Source organism: Pipistrellus kuhlii, unplaced genomic scaffold (genome assembly GCF_014108245.1).
Source record: "Pipistrellus kuhlii isolate mPipKuh1 unplaced genomic scaffold, mPipKuh1.p scaffold_m20_p_7, whole genome shotgun sequence".
NCBI lineage: Eukaryota > Metazoa > Chordata > Mammalia > Chiroptera > Vespertilionidae > Pipistrellus > Pipistrellus kuhlii.
In genome coordinates this window covers 62,730,888-62,746,728 of record NW_023425573.1, presented here as the reverse complement: position 1 = coordinate 62,746,728, position 15,841 = coordinate 62,730,888, and the positions used below count along the sequence as shown (strand labels likewise).

Genomic DNA, 15,841 nt, shown 5'->3' with positions numbered 1-15,841 from the left:
CTTTGTGGCAGGGTTGTGTTTTGTACTATGAATTTGAAAATTGGTGCAAAACTTGTAATTCTACCGCAAGGGTTATTTCTATTAAAATATTACAACATGATCTCATAATATTTTTAATATTACAACATGATGAGAAAACTTACAAAGTAATAAATAATCTTCTAATTTAATCAAAATAAAAAATAAAACTATATGAATCGTGACATGCCTTGCAAGTAACTGCAGGCTCTCAGATATCCTTTCATACCTGCTTTTATAGTATTAAGACCAGGCTTCAGTACATTAAGAAGGGAAACATGTATTCTTTTTTTAAAAAAAATATTTTTTATTGACATATTTTTTTATAGAGAGGAAGGAAGAGGGATGGAAAGTTAGAAACATCGATGAAAGGGAATCATCAACCAGGTGCCGCCTGCACACCCCCCACTGGGGTCATGAGGTACATGCCCTTGACCGGAATCAAACCTGGGACTCTTCAGTCCGCAGGCGGAAACTATCCACTGAGCCAAACTGGATTCGGTGGAAACATGTATTCTAGTATTAACTTTCTTCAGTAAAAGCTGGTAGAGTAGTTGCTGGAGTTAATGTCTAGATGCTAATAAAGTAAAGAAAGAAAACTACTAAAATTTATTTTATTTTATTTTATTTTATTGTTGAATTATCTCAGATTTAGGCCTCAGCTAAGTAATTGGACTTAATACATATATTCCTGACATTGGTTTCATAAGCATGTGGCATCCATGAACAAGAGCCTATGCTCCTAACTTTACTATTTTTCCTTTCTTTAAAAAAAAATATATATATTATTAATTTTTTACAGACAGGAAAGGAGAGGGATAGAGAGTTAGAAACATCGATGAGAGAGAATCATCTATGAGCTGTCTCCTGCACATCTCCTGCTGGGGATGTGCCCGCAACCCAGGTACATGCCCTTGACCGGAATCGAACCTGGGACCTTTCAGTCTGCAGGCTGATACTCTATCCACTGAGCCAAACTGGTTTTGGCTGATTAAGTTTTTATGTTTGGGGAGTACAGAATTTCTACCTATCTCTTCATTTGAGCAGGAAGAGGGAAGACCCATAAAACAAACTTTAAGTTGTACTTTGTTGGAAGTATAAGACATTTAATACAGAAAAGCAGATGAAAAATGTTGCTATAGGTTTTTAATTTTCTCCTTTAGGTCAAAGGGGGATGACCTTCTGTTAGATAGTCTTCTGAGCAGCCAAACTAAGTGGCACATAATCTTTTGTGAGTTCCTACCCAGAGAAGGCCATAAATATATTTATCTAGATGGGGCTTCTAAACTTTTTACTGCCTTAAACTTTTTTATTACACATGAGATTGCATATATCTTAGAGCAGAAGGCCTGTCACAGCTGACCAGATAAACGGCCTGGCCACAGTGGAGCACTGTTTTTGACGGAGTACTCTATCTGTTGTTCCAGAAGGTGGAAAAGGTCACAGGGTACCACTGACGCATAACTGTGCAACACCACCTTTGGGATCAATATTTTTGCAAAGCTTAAGTCGCTCTCCTGGGAGTAAGCTATGTTGGAAATTTTTCTTTCAGGCTACTAAAGAGCCATTTTAAAAATTAGTTTCATGCCCGGACTGGTTTGGCTCAGTGGATAGAGTGTCGGCCTGCGGACTGAAAGGTCCCGGGTTCGATTCTGGTCAAGGGCATGTACCTTGGTTACGGGCACATCCCCAGTGGGGGGTGTGCAAGAGGCAGATGGTTGGTGTTTCTCTCTCATCGATGTTTCTAACTCTCTATCCCTCTCAATTCCTCTCTGTAAAAAATCAATAAAATATATATTTTTTAAAAATTAGTTTCATTACACTAGACAAAATTAACCTGCTATTTTAATAAATAATACCAGTCATTTTGAGATTTTCCATGGGCTCATTTACTATCAATAACTTTGTATGTTGTGGTTTTCCCCACAAAGGTATCAAGATCTATAATAAAAATGTAATATGCTAATTAGAAGAGACGGCCTTCCGGACAACCTTCCAGAGAAGCAGGGCTGCAAGGAAAACTCAGGTCCCAGGTGCCTGCCTGGGGCCAGAGGGAAGCCTGGGTCCCAGGTGCCTGCCTGGGGCCAGAGGGAAGCCTGGGTCCCAGGTGCCTGCATGGGGCCAGAGGGAAGCCTGGGTCCCAGGTGCCTGCCTGGGGCCAGAGGGAAGCCTGGGTCCCAGGTGCCTGCATGGGGCCAGAGGGAAGCCTGGGTCCCAGGTGCCTGCCTGGGGCCAGAGGGAAGCCTGGGTCCCAGGTGCCTGCATGGGGCCAGAGGGAAGCCTGGGTCCCAGGTGCCTGCCTGGGGCCAGAGGGAAGCCTGGGTCCCAGGTGCCTGCATGGGGCCAGAGGGAAGCCTGGGTCCCAGGTACCTGCATGGGGCCAGAGGGAAGCCCTGGTCCTGGGTGCTGGAGGGAAGCCGGTGTCAGCAGCTGGTGGAAGGAAGGCCTTGTGTTGCATGAATTTCATGCATCGGGCCTCTAGTAAATAAATAAATAAACAAACAAATAAATAAATAAACTCACTTGGAATTGATCAACTGGGTTTACATGTTTGTCCAGGTTATGTAAGTTCCAAGTTACTATGCGACACTTGGCCTCAATTCTAGTTGTAAGAGAATTTGACCATGGCATACAAAATTCACAAGGACAATGAACACAGCCTACTCATTCTTGATGCCTTCCAGGCATGGCATTAGAATTCATCCTCAATTAACCATAGCCTTATGTTGCAAGTTCAATGAGAAACAACCGATGGTATTTTGATTTTAATTCCTTCGGTTTCATCTGCTTCTGGTCTTCAAAAAGACACATATAGACAATGATTGTAACAAGGAAAGAAACTCACATGTGCAAGTTGTTCCGTTTTCATCTAAAAGTTGATTATCAGCACAAGCACAGACTCGGCCTCCTGGGATGGCCAAGCACAGTGTACTACAGCCCCCGTTATTTACTCGGCACATATTGTCACCTGCAAGGGGAATGAATGACATGTGTCAGAGCTCTCTGACTCCATCCGGTTATTTCCAGAGAAGTGTAGGTAGACTTCAATATGCAAACCCCCCACACACATACATATTACATATTCATTATTATATAACTAATTGATTAATGCAGCCAGCATTTCTGCTCAATCCTTAATGAGGTCCAGAAATGTTTAAAAATATATGTTGTGCTGATGCCAGAAATTTGCATGTTGGTTGTAGGACAATGATCTGAGTGTAGTTGGGTACCGGAAGGGAGAGCGGGGAGAAGAGAAGACAGAATGGCACCTGTCTAGAATCATTTCCCAGGTTAGGAAGTCAGCGTTTTTTTGGAAAGTAGACCATCAGGACTTGGAAAGTGGCTTTGGATCCCAAGTGAACAGAAATCAAGTGAGCTTGTGGAAGGTGCGGGGCATTGCTCCCCTGTGCAAGGAGCGCATTGGCATGTCAGTGCATTGAGGATGTTTGGGAAGCCTTAAGAATGAGCAGCCTTGCCGAAACTGGTTTGGCTCAGTGGATAGAGCGTCAGCCTGCGGACTGCAAGGTCCCAGGTTCGATTCTGGTCAAAGGCATGTACATTGGTTTAGGGCACATTAGCAGGAGGTCGTGTGCAAGAGGCAGCTGATCGGTGATTCTCTCTCATTGATGTTTCTAACTCTCTATCCCTCTCTCTTCCTCTCTGTAAAAACTCAATAAAATACATATATTTTTTTAAAGTGAAATTCTCTTAAAAAAAAAAAAAAAAAGAATGAGCAGCCTTGCTGGTTCCAGGAAACTGTGCAACACACGAAGGTAATGCGTTATCCCAGTGGATCTGAATGGCACAGACTCTGACGAGGCATTAACAGACATCAATACACAGGCACAGGGGGGAACTCATATGTCCACGCTCATGAACATATGGGAGATTCAGATACAACTGAGATAAGATTTTTGAAAAGGTTTAAGATTCCGTTTTGTAAAAATGTAGGTGAGCGTGAATAAAATTTAGGTAATCATCATTTTGATGTTATTATTCCTACAAGTTAGATAGGCCAGGAAGAAAGTACATTTTCTTAGCATATATGTGTAGAATAGTTAGAAAGAACTCTGCAATGCAATCCAATTGGCAGTGTAAATATCAGGGTCATTTTACATGGCAGCATTTTCCAAAGTATCAATAAAGAACATTTTGAAAATATTAGTATATCTTATTCAAACATTAAAAATAAAAAAGGTTTTCATTACTCAGAGACATACAATAAAATAATATAGTAACTAAAATGACATTGGCAGTTCAAGTGTAAGTGCCAACACTGTGACTGAAGTGACAGACTCGGTTATTGCACTGTGGGCCTCAGGGGTTGGAAATGCTGTGTAGAAATTGTTAATAAATGAGTTTAAAGTATACTTAAAACATTGCCCCGTGCAATAAATATTTAACTCATCCCAAGACATTATCATCATGTGCCTGAAGATCAAAAGTATATAAATATTTCTTTTCATTATTCTGAGAAATAAATTAAATTCGCTATGTTTATAAAAAATGAAAGATACACTTTGAAACTAAGAAAACTAATATTTAAAGCTATAGAACAATTTCTAAACTAGGAAGATAATTAAGCTTGGTTCAGACTTTTTCCAACAGCAGAAGCAAAAACATTTCTAGGCAGCTTCCAAATATAGGTGTATTTATTCCACAACCATGGAATAAAAATTGAATATTTTATATGATTCTTAGGAGTTTTATCTATGTTACATTCCATATGCAGAGGATTAAATTGTATGCTCAACATTTATTAAAAGTCAGATTCTTTAAAATTAGAATTACTTCAAAAAATTGATAACTATGAAAAATTAAAACCATAAGAAATAAGAAGGTACTGAAAACAATATTTTAGAACATATTTTCATATTGAAACTATATCTAAATATCACATTCTTGAAATTAACAGCAGGATGCATACTTATTAGTTTCATTGAATGCATAATTTAAATAATTAGAAGTATAATTATTCCAACTTTTAAATACACTTCCTTTCTGTGAATACTATCTGTTGAAAGAGAGGAATTGATACTTGGCCTGTCATAATAAAAATCTAAATTATTTTAAATAATTTTATACCTCCTATGGAAAGTTCTTAGATTTAAAAAATATTAATGGTATCTAATATATTTTTAATTTATTACTTAACCATATTCCCAATAGAGCTCTATGATAGTTTTTATTAAATTTCTAGTAGCTTACAAAACTATTTATGTAGAGATATTATCTTGAAAACACGACTGACTACAAATGGCATTAAAATTTTATACATAAATATTAATTAAAAAGTTTATCAACATATTGATAGCTATCTTTATTGAAAATCATTATGCATCAATTTCAGTGCTAGTTACTTTAAATATACATTAAATTCAATTTTTAGAATAAAACTTATAAGAAGATTTTCTCTCATTTCTAGGTAGGAATATAGGTTTAAATGACTTTTCCAACGTCTACAAAAAAGAGAAAAAAACTTATTTTAAAAATAAGAATTTATAATAAGGTTTATTATTTATTTCTAGATAATAATAATAGTGGTATCATTTCATTATTATCATCATTTCTAAATAATTAGAAATCGGATTTTTCTTAATAAAAAATTATTGATCATATATACTCTAACTTATTTATATATCACAAAGTTCAGAAAAATAACATACTAAAAACAACAGAATAAAACACTAAATAAAGTTTCTTTTAAAGCAGATACTTTTAAAAATTAAATCTATAAGAAAAACAAATGAGGAATAACTTTCAAAATTAAGTTCAAGATAGTGATCTATCTGGGCTAAAAGCTTTGTCTTTTTTCCTCCAATCTTAAAACTTGAAGAAATAGATATTTTCTGTCAATACAATATCTGGCACAGACTGTGTGTTTGATAACATTAGTCACATTGATGAATGAAGACATAAATGAATGAATAAAACTTTTAATCAGCAATTTGAATGATAGAAACTATCATTTGGGGATGTAGACATAAGGTACATGTATGTGGGTAGATATATCTGTTTCATTAAGATAAAAAGAATATTCTTATTTATATGTAAGTATACATATATACTTTGGCTACATACTTATCAATGTAAATTATTTAAAGGCATATTATCTATAATAATAAAAGCAAAATATGCTAATTAGACCAGACAGGATGTCCTTCCAGACAAAGCTGGGGCTGTGATGGTGGAGCCCCTTGCATGAATTTCATGCATCGGGCCTCTAGTAACTTTTATAAAGAGTAATAAGGACATATGATATATTAAAACATTTCCCAAACCTATATTAATATATGGATTTTTTAGGCCTTAGTCTCATTAATAAAGTATCTTTTACTTATAGCAAATGGTGTAATATATGAACAATTAGTGCAAAGAAATCCCATTGTTGCATTCTTCCTTTTATATGAATTTTCTTCAAAATAGTGGAAGGAAAAACTCCCTTTTCTATATGCCTCCTAAACTGTTGAATTCTCAGTTTTATCATATGAGTAGTTAGAAGTCTCTGAACCTAATATGAAACATAAACCTATGGGAATCTTCTTTTCACTTGAAAGATAGTCAGAATTACAGTTTAGAAGAGAAAATAAAAGTTGTATAAATACTGGATAAATTATGTATTTCATCTAGGATAATTTCAGAAGAATCAGCTTTGAATTATGTCAATCTGAAACAGGATAAAATGTGTCATATTTTTCTATATTTTATAATTATATGTTCATTAAAGACCATTTTCATTTGACTTCTTTGAAGCTGTGTGTGTGTGTGTGTGTGTGTGTGTGTGTGTGTGTGTACCTTAAGAGCCTCTTTAGTATGGTTACATATCAACCTTCCCGAAATAAGCTGACATGTTACCCAAAAATATGATTAGTTTGTCCTGATCTGGAGAGATCAAATTAGCTAACTAATTTTCTGACACTAAGTCTAAAAGAGTTTAGATATTACATTAATAATATTCATGATTGTTTTCACAGTATTCCTGTGGGGTGGGATTTGTATGTATATGTATGATATTATGAATCATCCATTTATGTGTGCATATATATACACACACACATATATATATATATATATTAAGAGACATATATAAATATTACATATACATAAATGTAGTCTATATGATTTACATATACAGATTATGCTAAATACATTAGTCTCATATAGAGAGAAAAAGAAAGGAAGAGAAAGAGAGTACAAGGTTATATAAAACAGGTTATTTCACTCCATTAAGAATAGTGCTATGTACTACTTAAGGATTTGGTTTTCTATTCAACTCCAGCTACTTTATCCTTAAAAACAAACAAACAAATAAAAAAAAACCCAATAATTTAGCAAGACAATTGTTATCCCAAGTTTATGTGGCACCAATTATATGTTTCTAAATATTTATTAATATTGATGTTTCAAAAGATGCAAAGAGAAATGCTGCTGAGAAAAATTATAACATGGGTAAGATAATATGTCTGTATTTAAACATCTGAATGCACTTTGCTTCATAATAGCTTTTTTGATCAATGTAGTAAAATAAACTAAAAATTTAGATACTAAGTAGGTTATCCAATTTCAATGTTCATTGGCTGAGTAAAATAGATGTTGATCTGGTATCCTTTCTATATTATATTGTCTGTTCCAACGATTCAAGTAAGTTCTTTGCCACACAAAGACTGGTTAGAAAACAAACTCACTGATTATTTCACCTAAACTAATAAAAAACTATCAATCAATTTGGCCAAATGCATTCTATCAGTAAGACAGATTCTAGAATAAATAATGCATAAATAATTTATTAATCAAGGATAAATTTTCATTTTAATGTCCCTTTGATTTCCAATCTTTTAAAAATCATTTTAAAAAATACACTGTCCATCCAAAGAGCTGCACTAAACAATTATATGTCAATGACACTGTCTAAACACCAAATATATTCCTCATGAATATTGAAATATAATCCTCATATGACATGTGTTTTTGTGTATGACTGTGACACATTATTCATTTAAATATTTTTTCAAATGCTTATATGCAAGGAAACTTACAAATATATGCCTCTAGATTGAGAAATGATGGGGCAAATTAATTAATGTAAAACACAAGTACTGCTCTAAGTCTTACTCTGATATACCGTATATCTATTCCTTATAAAATATTTTTGGAGAAAGCATTTCTTATCCTTGTTAAATCTTTATGATTTTCCCCAAGTTTATAAAAGAGAAAGTATCAGAATCTGGTTTTAATCCCATATCCATTTTATAGTTAGCTGAGATATATTTTTTTTTCATACATTGCATTTAGTTGATCAACTTTCTAAACCAACTAGAAGTTTAAAGAAATTGAAAATTATGAGAATGTTATGGAGTTTGAGTACAGTGAGTATAGCAATGACATTCAAGATAAACAAGTACAGAAGAGAATGAAAATAGAAAATATGATTATATACTGATTGGTGTAATAAAATCCAGAAAATTAATCAATATGGAATTAAAGAGAACAACAACCCTGAAAACAAGACACCACCAGAGATGAGAAGGGTTATTCCTATTCATAGTCTTGGCTCCAGTTTAGTGTAGACAAACAAAAATGGTGGCTGGGGAAGGGACAGGAAGAATGTGAATGTAACAGGAAACATTAGCATTTGATTTATGCAGGCAATTGTTCTATTCTTTGTGTCCACAACTATAGTTTATACCATCTCAAATAATTTCATTTTAGCTTTTTAAAGATAATTTTATATTTTATTAGTTATTAAAGCTTTATATACTTCTCACTCTATGTACTTCCATTATTTCATGAAATTGCATTTTTATCCCAATGAGACAATTGTAATATAGTAGAAAAAATGTTCTTAATTGAGATAGTTTTCTTTTAACATCCCCCTCTTAGCAGAAATATCTTCAAAATACTCTTATTGCTAGATAACTTTCTATTAACAACATGTGCAATGAAACACTCAGGATATAATTTTTCATCCTAAATGCATTGAAATCTAGGCTCATTAAATTCTCACAAAAATATTTCCATTAAAAAATTAATAATAACTTTAGAATCATAACAAAAATCTACTATGTACTTTGCAAATGGTTTTTTCTTTATTTAATCACTAAATTCCAAGTCATGGTACTTGTGGGTGGCTGAATAAATCTTAATAAACATAAAGTAAAGCATAGAATATTATCTGATTTTAATAAAACATGAATATTATGGTAGATTATTTTACTTTCTTATCATCTACATTAATTAGGTGCTTTTCAAATGTACATGAACTAAGATAAAATATATTAAGATACTGTTAAAATGCAATTTCTTTATATAATGTATTTTAAAATATTTCCCATAATATTTAGTTCCCAACCAAAGTTTTTCTAATGGCTCACAATAATCATTGAAAACATTAAAAATATTTTTTTATTTACTTTAAACGACTCCTTCTGTGAAGACTGGATCAAAAAGAAATATTTGGAGAAAACATTGAACTTCTCTCAGATATAATTCCTAGAGTTACTCAATCGGGCTATTTTGAATAACAAAATAATACATTTTTATGGTAACAAATTCCAAGATGTGCTTGACTTTGAAGTCACTGAACACCTTTTATCATAACATTTCAGAAACACTGTCAAAATAAAATATTTTTGTAACCACTGAAGTGTTATTATGTTGGAAACTCAGAAGCAATTTTACTTGGTGTTTAATACCTTGTTGCTTTCGTGGATCATAAATCTGAAGCCCAAACAAGGGTGGTCTTTCTTGCCTCAGTAACGTCACCGTATTTGTTATCAAATCTAGTTGAAAAATGGAACCGTTCATGTAATCAGTCCAGAACACGTAGTTCCCATGATGTGACAGTCCAAAAGGATGGTTCAGCTCTTTCCCACTGTAAACAACCTGGGAAAGATAAACACATTGTGTAAGTTCAGAACTGACCTTTAGGAACATAGCTAAGTATTTAAAGTGGTTTTCAAGTACATATAACATAGAGTGAGCCAACTAATATCTTAACTCATATTTTCTTTCAGTATATTTGAAAAATAGATTTCACAGTGTGAGCATAATATTTTTCTGTTTCTAGAACTTGTTATTTTAAGGAGACCATTTATATTTCATTTATTTAAATTCCCTCATATTTGGCTTTACACGTATGGTCAAGAAATGCAAACGTTAAAATGACTTTCTCTGACATTCTTCCCTATGTCTTTTCTTTGTAATGTTACAGATTCATATCCTGGGATAAAAATTGACCTGAGTAATTAGGGTCATTGTGTACATTGCAATATTGCTCATCCAATAACCAAGGGATACAAGGTGGTATTAAGACATTGGGAGTTAAAGGGATTTTTCTATTTTAATTGAGTAATTGCAATTTGAAGAAATTTAGGAGCTGACAGGAAGAACACAAATATTTTAATTTTGAACATAATAGTAAATAGTTAAACTAGATTAGTAGGCTAATTTCAATTTTAATTATCTTGATAACTTCTTTAAATTCCAGTTTTATATTTTTGTTGTTTAAATAGAGTGATCACGTGATAAGTCCTGTTTCACATGGAGGGTTGTTGGGGAGGGAAAGGAATAATATCTCCAATAATAGTACTTTTTTAGCTATTGACATTTATAAAATGGATTATATACAATATGAAAAAGCATATTATACTCACTTCATTTAATATTAGAGAATTTAAGAAGTTATCCAGATAATGTAGGGTTAGCAATCCAAATGTTGCTCCCTTTTTTTTCTGAATTCTTCATAATAAATTTTCACAGAGTGAATAATTGAGACAGTTTATTATTTATTTTCTTGCCTCAACCTAAGCTAAAACATGGACCATTGAAATGTTATGTCTACTACGTACACATCGACATCTTCAAGGAAATCATAAATATTTATTTAGTATCTGTTAAGTATGTGACAGGTTAAGTGGCAGTGAATTTTACACATCTGGAGAAAAATATTTAAAGCAGTTAGAGTGAGTCAATGACTCTAGGTGAGACAGTCTTAGAGTGAAATAGTCTTAACTGATTAGTATACCATTTATTTCTCAAACAGAATTCATAATGAATGGGTTTAGCCAATTGTGCAGTCTTCCTTTCCGAAAAGGAAGAAGTGTAGTATCATAGAAAGCATTTTGATCATTTTAAATATTCCAGTTTTCTAGTTAGATATTATTTAACTAGACAGTTTGAAATGAATTTTAATTTTATACATGTTTATGTAACTATAAGATAAAATACAGAGGTGATGTTTTCTCTATGCTGCCTCTGTCACAGTCAATGACATCCTCCATTTACCCCTGAATTTCAGAATCATTTTATAATGTTTCTTCCAAAAAGAAGAAAGAGGAAGTTTGTATCTATTCATCCCAACAAGCTTAAAGTTCAGTTTATTCTTTTGTTTCAATTTCAATGGCATGAAGTTCTTTATTTTAAAAAAATGCATTATATTATACTTAAGTTCACATAATCTATAAGCTAAATTTCAGCTGCAAAACTTGAAGAAATTTGAATAGAGTAAGGTTGCTTGGTCAGAGCAAACTCATCAAGAATGTAGAAAGGCTGCATTTTAAAGCAGCTCTGATACCCTGAGAGCTTCTTTGAAAAATCTCACAATCCTGGCACACCCCGGTGAGAGGCCCTGCTCTCCTGATGGCCAGTGCCAGCTGCACTGGCTGCTCAGCCTCCTGCAGCCGCCCCACCAAGACTGCTGGCAGCCACCTCGGTGTGGTAAGAATAAACTGGAAAGTATTTTTAACTCAGAACAACAAGGCTCTGCGAAAACGCAGAGGCCTGCGGATTCAAACCAGCAGCGTTTGTCTTTTACCTTCCTGTGTGTGCCGTTCAAAAACACCTTTTCAATGTGGTCGTAGTAGGCGTCACACCAGTACAAGGTGCTGGTGTGAAAGTCCAGAGTTAAGCCGTTTGGCCACAGCATCTTCGAAGTCACAAAAATCTGCCGATGGAAGCCATCCATCCAGGCCTTCTCGATCCTTCCCACGCTGTCGTCTATCTCATCTTCCTCCCAGTCTGTCCAATACATCCAGCTACAACATGACAAACAGGAGCAAACACGTTATTTAAACCAGCCTCTGTACAGGGGGACAATTCTGCAAACTGGGCACCTCCGTAAAACCTAATGGCATTCTGATTTTTCTCCCAATTACATGCATACCTGTCAAAGGGAGGAGGCGCTGGGAAGTACTGAGGGAGGTAAGCATGAGTCCATCCTTTGGACAAATGTCAGAAAACACGCTACCACACTCAGGGTCTCAGGGATTAAGCTAACAGTATGTGACAGATATTGGTTTTCTTTGGTGTGGATAGCAAGTTCGGGAAGTGGTTTTCTGAGCCATGACTGACTATGTTTAAACGTTGCTCATTTTATAAAACATATAATCAACTAGGTAATTAAAAAGCCCATTGACTGACATGAAAACCCCTTGTATGGTTAATGATCGACCACAGGCTTTATTTTAATCTCAGGTAAGTTATTAGTTTTCAAGACAGGCACCAGGGCTGTCTGTGAACTAAAAGGCACAATCATACCGCGATTGTTTGGCCAGGTCTAATTTGTCTTCCTGATGCAAATTACCTAGTTTTTATTGCTGCTTATTATTACCCCAAAACCCACAGAAGATGATTGAGCGGCACATAAGTTTAATAACAGCAGGTTGACTGACCTTAAGGTTTTGAGATTTAATTTCTATCTCAAACAAAAGCTTCTGCCTTGAAGAACAAATCATTCTGTGTAAGCTACAACAGTGGGAGAGAGAGTACCGCCATCCCCTCATGAATAAGGTTAAGCCCCTCCACCCGCGCTGTTTTAGGGTCATGAGAAAGTGCTTGAGTTATTAAAGTGTAGGCTTTGATTCAGCCACCTCATAAACAACTTTGTCAAGTACCAAAGCTCTCCTAAGCTGCTTACCCTAGAAAGGCCCTTATTAGATTCTCTACCTCTCACACTTTGTGGACCATGAAGAATTTCTGAAGTAATCTGGTAAACATCTGTATCCATGACGAATAATCCTACAGTGATCTAAACAGGCGGATTTGGGACAGCTTGGGCTGAAACACATCATCCAAAATTTTTGCCCATGAAGTTTTTTTTAAAAGTTTCTTAACAGTTTATAATTATGCTGATAGGCCTTTTTTAGACTTGAGAATGTATATTAAGATTAGTGGGTTTTATAAAATACATTCTAACCCTAGAAATAAACCTGGAAATATGCTTATTTTATATCCTGTGTGCTCTTTGAGTGGTTTTATTATTGAAGCAAATTAGGAACAAACAAGAGTCATTCTGTTTGCTATAATCCTATACTGCTAGGTATAACTATTCAACTTCATCTGTATATATCAACTCTGTGAAAGGAAAATGTGCAACTTTTGTCTCCCTTTTGTTATTTTCCTAAAATCTTAAATAGTTAATCAATGCTCTTTTATTCTTGTTGCTAATTTATAACTTGTTAAAATTGCAATTATCTTTCCTCTAGTTTTTCTTTTGAACATAGTAACACTCTTTTATGTGTGTGTGTGTGTGTGTGTGTGTGTGTGCATCTAACCCAAATTGCACATGCATGTGTATACCTATATATGTACAGATAAATGAAGAAAAATGAAGAATGATAACAGATATTCTGAACATACTTTGTATTATTTTATATTTGAAGAAATATTTTGTGATAAGATCTATTACAATGATTATTTTTATTTAAACAAAAGAAAAACATTTAAATAAATGATGCCAACATGATAGACTATATATGCTATCATCATCTACTCACTTCATTATCTGTCTGAAAATTGTATAGTAAAAAGCATTATAATCACCATCAAATAAGAAGGTTCTTAAATACAGAAAATAGAAAACATAACTATACAATAAGCAGAAACAGATATAAATATTATTATATATAGATCTTGGGGTAGCCATCAAATCAAAGTAATGTTAAGCTGGCCTTCTGCTAGTACATCAAGAAAAAACAAACAAACAACCCTCTAATTTTCAAGTCCTGTTCAAATTAAAGGTTTTGATGAAGTTTATTCCTAGCCTTTCTGCCAAAACAGGCTCTTTCCTTTGTTTCTTATGACATCTTTTAGTTTTACTACCTATTACATTTAATTATTGTATTATTTATTATAAATGAATTGCATTTAATGGTGCTGCATAGCTGATAATTCCAAATAAAGATAAACATAATTAAAGACAGGGATTTTTTTTCTTGGCTTTGCTGATATTAACCATGTTTCTAAATTAAATTGTATTATCTGATGGTCAATCCTAGAAATATCGTAATCCTAAGAGTTTCTCTGTAATGGAAGTAAAACAAATTATATTGTTGAAAAAAATTGATTTGGTTGCTCTTATGGTATTTAGCTGTTAACAATAGGGTGTTATACTATTAATTGATATATGGCTGCACAAGATCCTCTATTGGGGGGAAAAATGAACTCAGCTTTGGACAGTCATTTGGATGACAATCTGAGAAGTGAGAACTGGAAATGCAGGGTTCTAAGTTAGTGATATAAATTATGAAGTGTGGAATTATTAGGAGGAGGGAGCTCATCTGCAGTGAGTAGCTGGGGAACAATGCCATCCTAATTGACGCCTCCTCCCACTTCATCCCCATTTCAACAATCTAATTAGACCTGCAGTCTAATCCTCTCAGTCTCTCCTCTCTGCATCCCCCTTTTCTGTTCCTATTACAAATGCTACAGTCTGTCTTTCATCCCTTTTCAAGCGAACGCCTAATGGGCTGCTTCTCATGTACCTGTCACATTGCTATCATTTGTCCTCCTAAATCATGCATTGAAAGGTATGGCTTTTATCTTCAAACCTTCCAATTACTCTGTTGTCAGCAAAATAAATTCAAACTTTTAATCACAACATTGACGATTTCTGCTTCTGTCTAGCCTCATCTCCGTCTCCGTTCCCTCACATTCCTCCTGCTGCAGCTTTAATGAGGCCATCTCACCTCAGGACTGCCTCTGACTTCCTTTACTCTAAGCAGTTAGCTAGACTGTCCCTTCTGAACAGTGACTAACCTTATGACCGCACAGCCCAAGCCCTTGGTATAATTTTGTTAACCTTGGAATCCTATTCATCTACTAACGCTCAACTCTGTATTAAAAACCTCAGTAATTTCTGAGGATCATGTATATTGATATTAAATATTGTTTTATTTAATAGGTAATTGTGTGCGCGCGTGCGCGCGCGTGTGTGTGTGTGTGTGTGTGTGTGTGCCTGCATGCATATACAAGCACACCAGATTATAAACTCCTTCAGGACAATTATTGTCTTATTAATTTATATTGATCTATATGGGAATCAAAAATATACTTTAATGAAAAATAAATGAATCCTTAACTGACTCTATAATTGGTTATGAAGTTTTTGATAAAACACCTCTGAAAGAGTAATTTTGTTAAGCTGCAAGCAGATATTATGGTAGAAACAATGTAAATAAATCATTTTTTTCCCTTTAGTTTTGCTTAAAGATACACTGTACTATTTTAAATGGAGTTTTCTGAACTACAGCTTCTTCCTCATTTTAAAAATTGTATTAGGGCCAAACCACTATTTGGATAATCAAACTTGTATACATAATTTCTATTTCTACTGTCTTCCTATCCATTCTTCACAGAATGGTGAAATTAGTATTTTAATATAAACATGATTATATTAATTTCCTATTTTAACACTGAAGACAAAGTACAAAGCTCTCATCCTGGTGGGCAAGGGCCCACAGTCCTTTTAATTGCATCTGTGTCACCTGCTATCTGCAATCCAACCCCACTGTCTTCATTTCAGTTTCTCTGACACTCAATCCTTGTC

At 34.2% G+C, this 15,841-nt stretch overlaps 1 protein-coding gene across 1 annotated transcript in view; it reads right to left on the bottom strand.

The window, feature by feature from the left end:
- LRP1B (LDL receptor related protein 1B) overlaps nt 1-15,841 on the bottom strand; it is a 1,573,107-nt gene that overhangs the window by 623,998 nt on the left and 933,268 nt on the right. The window contains exons 13-15 of the mRNA XM_036421500.2: nt 11,831-12,050; nt 9,711-9,900; nt 2,864-2,986 (exon numbers count right to left, since the gene is read on the bottom strand). Of these exons, the coding sequence (XP_036277393.2) occupies nt 2,864-2,986; nt 9,711-9,900; nt 11,831-12,050 (533 nt within the window). The remainder of the gene's footprint in view (nt 1-2,863; nt 2,987-9,710; nt 9,901-11,830; nt 12,051-15,841) is intronic.